The following is a 7,555-nucleotide window of genomic DNA, read 5'->3' as shown; positions in this document are numbered from 1 at the left end:
TATAACAACGTGAACATAAATGGAAAAACAATTAAACTAAATTCTGAAACTTGCCAATAAATGCAAAATGTGGGAAAATGCCGATAATGTAAAAAAAAGCCTGTACAGTTTTGACTGAACACGCGAGTAAAGAGAGACGAGAGAAAAGACCTACCAGCTCCACATAATAACCCCATTATAAGCCTCATCAATGATGTAATGAAAGCAAACAGTGTGAAAATTGCCTGTAAACAGTTGGATCTGAGTCTCCTGATGAATTCAGTGTCTCTTTTAATCAAAGAGATGGGGCGAGGAGGAGGGGTGAGTGAGTGTGTGTGGGGGGGTCTACCTTCCTCTCCGCAAACCCGTCAACACCCAAAAAGCCCCCTCAACCAATGAAGACTTGTCACTAGGGACTCACGTGGACGGGGCGTCCTTAAAAACCTAGCTCCTGAGTTTTCCTCAAGTTCCATTTTTTGAGATTTCCTTCACATTATCCCAGTTGTGTCTATTTAACCCGCGTTACCACTGTTTTACTGTGCGTATCTTCTCGACTGCCACAGCCCACCCGTTTCGAGTCTCTTGTTGCATCTTTCTGTTGGTGTAGAATATCTCTACCTTCCTCTACAATCGAGCACCACACGGGTCACACCAGCGAACTACTTTTTAAGTGATGACAATTTCAGCAATTGTGTCCTCGCTCTGCGTCATTTGCAGGTCTTGAATTCCACTTGCAATACTCGCTGCTGTCTCTGTCCGTGGTGCTGAAAGGTGGTGCTGAATCGCTTGCCTATTTAACTTGCACTAACGCTGCTTCACTGCCTCTAATCATTGCAGTTTTTTTTGTCAATATTTTAAATAAGTTGATCAATAATTTAGAAGTCGTACCGGCGAGTTTTCATTTTCTAAAAAAGAAAACATATGGACAAACTCGCCAACAGAGCCTAGTTGCATCGAATTCATGAATAGTGTTGTATTTAGGACAAAATAGTTGGATGCAGAATCGATTTTGTAGCCCACTCTTATATAACTCCGAAAAGACGGAGATGTTGCTATTTTGACAAGTATAATAATAAATTAAGAAGAGGAGAAAACATCTTGGTTGAATATATGTGATTTCCGAATCATTTTTGGATTTTCCTGCTGGATAAATTCAGGCAAAGTCTCATCTCAGCAATCATCTGAACTTGCTTGCCTCGAATACCAATGATAGTTTGAGTTGAGGCCTCGAAGAACTTAGCTGTGCTGGTAAACAATGGAGGCATCCACCAATGGGTCCAGCTTTGGGATCGACTCTTTACTTTCCCACAGACCTGGAAGTCCGGTCATGTCGAAAGGGGACAGTTTGGTGGGAGAGTGCCGGTCACCGCTGGAGTTCAGCCCGAGGTCTGACCTAGAGAGCGGCTGCTCGTCTCCCCCGTCGCCGAGGAGGGAGTGTGTGGATGAGGCATTGCAGAGGCAAGGTCATGCTATCGGGTTGCCGCCCCATCTCCAACACGGACAGATCTCCGCCGGGTCACAGCCGCGGACCGTCACCTCATCCTTTCTGATCAGAGATATTCTAGCTGACTGCAAACCGCTAGCCGCCTGCGCCCCATACTCCAGTAATGGCCAGCCAACTCAAGAAACGGGGCGACTTGCCTCCAAGCTCGCAGATGACTTCATGGACAAAATCCATAGCAACTCGTCGTCAGACAGCGAATACAAAGGTAAAATAGTGATGTAAACAAGCTTAATGTTTAGAAATCAATTAGACTTTGTCACATTATTTCTAATGGAATTGTTGTAGTCCTACTGTTCCATATCCGTTGAATTTGTGTGAGCTTTATGCAGTTGATTTTCTATATAATTCATTCTAACTCAATGTTTTCTTATCATAATTGAACGTGTTACAACACCTGTCCATGTTTCAAAGTGTTTCTGAAGATGTAGTGCTCGGTTAATCAGGCTATGGTTGTAAATTGTGATTAGCCTCGGAAGGCAAATAGGCTACTGGAAGGCTACAGCCTAGGCTAGAATCTTTGTTCAAAAGGAATCCCCTATAAAATGTATATAATCTAATATCAAATTATACACTTTTACATTATCCCAGTAAACTCAATAAGATATTAATTAACCCCCCCTCAAAAAAAATGTATATATATATATATATAAGAAATGCTAGCATATGGTGAAAGTTGATCAACCATATTATTTTGAACTCTAAAGCTCTTTTAAAAAGTGTCTATAGTTACACTAGGCCTAGAACGGATTATTGAAAAGGAGGACACGAGTCTATTATTTTCTTAAATTATGGAATCCACACTGTTGATATTCTCCAATGATTTGGGGGATAAACATTAGGTGTCAAACCGTTTTTCCTTTCAGACGCACTTGCTTGCATTAGCAGACGTCTTGAAAGCATCTGTTGATGTCAGGGAAGCAAGAGAAGAGCTGCATGGGAAAAGATGACGGGGTTGCCTCCAGATAAATGCCATCAAGGGTCTGTCTGTTTCCAATCATGTCAGCCATAACAGACATGTCATCTCCATTGACAGTTTAATGAAGCAGCGCCTGGATACAAATAAGTCAACCGTTGGTATAGGCGAGGACAATTCCTGCTGGCAGGAAATAGTCAATAGAAATCTGCGTAGAAAAATAAAATACAAATATAATAGGCCTAATAAATATTGACCTGATTATCTTATATAACAAAAACACTAATTATATATACACCCTTTTATTGATAAAAAGAAAATGCCATCTTACAGTGCCACAAAACTGTGTAATGAGGATAGGCCTATATTATTCGGTATGTATTGTAATATTAATATTAATAATATTAATTCGACTATTTATTCATGTAAATAATGTCATTGACATGTTATTTATAGCCTACTAGTGAACAATGTTATTTCATCAATCCATTATAGCAAGGGTTTTACAAAAGTCCTGACTTCAGTTCAGATTTTAAAGAGGAACATGAACATGAACGACATCAATATACTTTGGATACAGTGTGTGTGTGTGTGTGTGTGTGTGTGTGTGTGTGTGTGTGTGTGTGTGTGTGTGTGTGTGTGTGTGTGTGTGTGTGTGTGTGTGTAACAGATTGTCATATCAACGCAGTCAATTCAGCTCCAAAGCCCTTGTAGGGAGTAGTACCCTGCTTTGATTTCAGCGAATCCGCCTTCTAATATTTCTGGGATTTGACGTAATTTGTCCCAGTGCTAATCAGATTTGTAACGCGCAAGGCCGGCCGGCTCTTTATTTCGCTCTCATCCGCGGCCCTGTGAAGTTTCTCCGGTCGCGGTTGAAAGGCGCCCTTCCCTTGTGGCTCAATTAGCCGGATTATTGTGCTTCTTGAGAGACGACTCAACTATTCAACTAGCAAGAGCTCTCACGTCGCGTCTCCTCTTTTTGGAGGGAACGGGGGAGAATAAACTGAGAAATGTATACTACAGTTCTAACCCCAACACGACAGCAATAGAACAAAGGGGAATGTTACACACATCCAATTGCAAAAACAATGTGCTAATATACAAAACATATTAATTTGTAAATAGGTCTAGGCTACATCTTCATAAAAACTAGGCACAATCTTAATCAAATGGAGAGTGGCCTAAAGTCCTTCAACACAACACCCAAACAAGGTTATGAAGTTGTATGAAAAAGTTAAACTTTGAAATAGGCTTAAGTCCGTTTGTAAATGTAACATTTAAACGAAATCCAAATCCCTTTCATAAATGGGCATGTGGAGGACCGAGGACTATATTCCTTTTAGATTAGGCTCTGCCCGTCACTTTATAGGCTTTATGAACATTTGAGATATTGTTGTAAATTTGAGTTTTTCATATTTATCCTATTCTTGTGTTTGCAGTGAAAGAGGAAGGAGACCGAGAGATCTCGAGCAGTAGGGACAGTCCGCATCATGTTCGGATGAAGAAACCCAGGAAGGCGCGAACAGCCTTCACTGACCACCAGCTGGCCCAGCTCGAACGCAGCTTCGAACGGCAGAAGTACCTGAGCGTGCAAGACAGGATGGAACTGGCCGCTTCCCTCAACCTCACAGACACACAAGTCAAAACCTGGTACCAGAACAGGAGGTGAGGACTGCGACGCTTGGTTGCCTTTAGTGTAATTGCACAAATTATAACCATTTAAAATGACGATAAGTATTTTGATAGTGCCTAATGGTAGAATGCAGTGAGCCTAGTAGACCAACAATGGTAGTGTGTGCGCGCCTGCACTTGTATCATTAGGATATTAGGGTTAAACGCTCTTCACCTCCAGACAGAATGGTTTTCTCATGTCAGTCAGACAAACTCATTGGTCACATATGAGCTCCAATTTCTTTCTCAAAACGTGCACACCTTGCATCAATTCCTTTAGAATAAAGGAGAAAATAGAACAGAAATACAAAATAAAAACATCATAAAATATTGGAAATTTGGCACTGCGTGAAACCTTTGAACAATGTGATTCAAATACTGACAAATAGCCTTCCTTCTACTAGATTAGAGACTAGATTGTTTCAAGCAATTTTTGAGAGAAAAACATCTAAATGGTTTTCAAATGAATCTATGATGACATTCAGACAGCAAAACGATATTAATAAATAGGTATAAAAACAACACTTTGGTGCATGAATAATAAATATATCGTTGCATGTAGGCCTATGCCATATCAATAATTCAACCACACTACTATATTTACTCAATTATTATAATTATGAATAATTTACCTGATTGAGGAGTGCTTTCAATTGACAATCTGACAGATCAACCCTCGCTTGAATACAAGTGACGGAGGACTGATTTATCAGAATAACGGAAGTGCGTAACTGAGTACAACTACACTTTAGATCTTTCTTGGAAACATAGAAGAATTAGACTCATTTCAGACCACATGATGAAACCAATACGATCCCAACCGAAAGTGAATGCATGCTATAATATTGCGTAGGCTACAGATGTTTCCAACTGACTCTGAACTGACCCTCAACTTTGCACTTAAAACACCACATGTTGGTAACGCTTGTTATTACAAAGCAGGCCTAAATCCATTGAGAAAAAACTAATTTCGTTTAAATTGAACCATGCAGCCTATGTTATTTGTCCATGCATTTTCACTGGGTTTTTTCCAAACTGCATTTTTTACTCAGTTCAGATATGATTGAATTCTAAACTTCAGAGTCATATGATAAAAAGATTCCGACTGCACTTTTCAAACTTGTTTATATTTTTATGATGAGAGTTTCAATGACTAATATCCACTGTTTCTTGTCCGAATAGAACAAAGTGGAAGAGGCAGACGGCAGTTGGACTGGAACTGTTAGCGGAGGCTGGAAATTACTCAGCCCTTCAGAGAATGTTTCCGTCGCCCTATTTCTACCCTCAAAGCCTGATGTCCAACCTGGACCCCGGAGCGGCGCTCTACCTGTACAGAGGCCCCTCAGCGCCCCCTCCGGCTCTGCAACGACCTCTCGTTCCGCGGATTCTTCTGCATGGTCTGCAGGGGGGTAGTGAACCACCCCCTCTCCCCCCTCTCTCCGGTGTGCTTCCCCGGCCAACACAGCAGCGGTGAGCCGGTCGCTCCGGATATATGCCATACCTGGCAGACTAGGACTCTATGTGATAGAGAGAAAAAAAAACGATTTAAAACGGTGACAAAAGAAGTCATGGTATTAAACAATGAACTTCATGACTGAATCTCGAACTATCTAAAGTGGACAGGTTTTTACCATGCTGAAGTTCTTTATTTATTTCTTTATTTTTCTCTATGCATTTAACTTATATATTTATATTTTTGTTTACCATACCTTCAGTGTGGGCTACATCAGAAAGGGCACGATAGTTTACTGAAATAATCGTTGCTGGCACCAAGGCTTATGACAATGGCACTTTTACTCAGAATCATAAAGATATTATTATTAACATCATTATTATTATTATTATGCTAAGTTGTCAGGATACAATTATAAAAAAAACATGCATAACAAACCAATGCATTGGTCTGGAAACTGAAATAGCATTCCAAGTTTAGTTGAATAGCTAATTGGATGATCCAAAGGCATTTCATAACGACTATAATTTCGTTATATTTCTCTTTACAAAGACGAGTTGCGTTTCATTCACTTTTTTCAAATGATGAAAATAATAATCACCAGACATAGGTTATAGACATGTAAATACGAATACTTCTTGATTTGAAAATATTTTTTATTCATCCATTTTTATTTCCTTCCGATGACAGTGATCCAGTACAAAAAAAGCTATAGATTAGCCAGAGCTAAAGGCTCATTTTCTATAATTTCAGTGATAATCTGGATGGGAATAATGAAGGTCCATGAGAGAAACAACATACAATACCAAATTGTAACGAAATGTATTTAAAAATCTCTAATCATAATGTTTTTAGTTTTTTAGTTTTAGTTTTGCCCAATTATATTCAATTTGGAGTCGGAGTAAGAGTAAGAGTAAATCAATTTATCAAGTAGCAATGTACCCTTGCAAACCCTTCACTTTTGCTAAACAGATAACGACTGAAGACTGAGTCGGTTGCCAATTTGGGTCTTTCGCCTGTTGATTTGCTAGGTGTATTTAAGCAGACGTTGTGGATGACTTATGTTATTTCGTATCAAACCGTGGAAACCTTGTTACTCTCTTTGGTGAAAATGTATATTGCAGATATTAATTTGTGGAGTGGTTCTCGTATTTCTGGATCGTTTTTCGTTCCTCGCCCCCATTAGCTGAAATAACTTTTTGTCAAACTGTTCAAACAGCTTAAGTCGGAGCTATAGAGGGGGATTTGAAGTAAAAAATAATTACTTTTATATATGTGCAAATAAAGGTATTTCATGTAATAACGTGACTCAGCCATATCTTTCCAAATCCATGCTTGACAAATACAGGGCCACTATTTTTTTTTTGCAAATAAATACAAGTAGGCTGTTCATCATCATCATCATCATCATCATCAACAACAGCCTGGGGGTGTATTCAATACTGCCTAATCTGTTGCAAACGTTTCCTCTGTTGCAAAAAAAACAACACGTTGACTCCAAACTGAAAATGTTTTTCAATGAAAAGGAGAGTTTCTATTGGACACATGAAGGTATAGGTCCGTCCACGTTTCGTTCCGTTTGCTTCTTAAACGGTAAACGGTTTCCGTTGCAAGATGCAATGAATAGGCCTACACCCGAGGAAAGTTGGGTTATTCAAGGTTTGTTAATGGGAGTCCTATTCTCTAAAGAAGAAATTACAAAATGGTCCTGCATGCAATCATTGCTCGTGTCAAATGCTCACTTTTCAATTGATCAATTAATGAATGAATGACATTGATCATTAGTCACACATCGAGTAACATTTCTGATGTATAGTTTAATGCCATACAAGGTCATTACAAACAAAAATAATGATTTGGCATATTTGATAATTAAACAACAAAACATGTTATGTTGCGACAAAGGAGAGCCAATGTGTAAACCTGTGATAAATCAGGCCAGTATGCCTGATACAATCTAATTAAGGTTCGTAGAATTCTATTAGAAGCACCATGTTTGAATAATTTTGAACATGTCTGTCAAACACTTCCCTCA

The 7,555-nt window shown here is 39.2% G+C and overlaps 1 protein-coding gene across 1 annotated transcript; it reads left to right on the top strand.

Moving 5' to 3' along the window:
* Nucleotides 1-263: 263 nt before the first annotated feature.
* On the top strand, nt 264-6,824 carry LOC110523642 (barH-like 1 homeobox protein). Its single transcript, XM_021602525.3, has 3 exons — nt 264-1,688; nt 3,836-4,061; nt 5,250-6,824. Exons 1-3 carry the CDS (start codon nt 1,235-1,237, stop codon nt 5,539-5,541), a joined length of 972 nt encoding a protein of 323 aa, XP_021458200.1. The 5' UTR covers nt 264-1,234; the 3' UTR covers nt 5,542-6,824.
* Nucleotides 6,825-7,555: the final 731 nt, after the last annotated feature.

Source organism: Oncorhynchus mykiss, chromosome 5, assembly GCF_057628025.1.
Source record: "Oncorhynchus mykiss isolate SJ-2025 chromosome 5, ASM5762802v1, whole genome shotgun sequence".
Taxonomy (NCBI): Eukaryota; Metazoa; Chordata; class Actinopteri; order Salmoniformes; family Salmonidae; genus Oncorhynchus; species Oncorhynchus mykiss.
Note: the sequence above shows the minus strand (reverse complement) of the source record. Positions and strands in the feature narration are given on the sequence as shown.

Bases quoted from the DNA above. Each gene is read 5' to 3' on its own strand.
- LOC110523642 (XM_021602525.3), top strand. From the start codon at position 1,235: ATGGAGGCATCCACCAATGGGTCCAGCTTTGGGATCGACTCTTTACTT. The intron at 1,689-3,835 runs GTAAAATAGTGA...TTGTGTTTGCAG, and splicing joins GTCAGACAGCGAATACAAAG to TGAAAGAGGAAGGAGACCGA. The intron at 4,062-5,249 runs GTGAGGACTGCG...TTGTCCGAATAG, and splicing joins ACCTGGTACCAGAACAGGAG to AACAAAGTGGAAGAGGCAGA.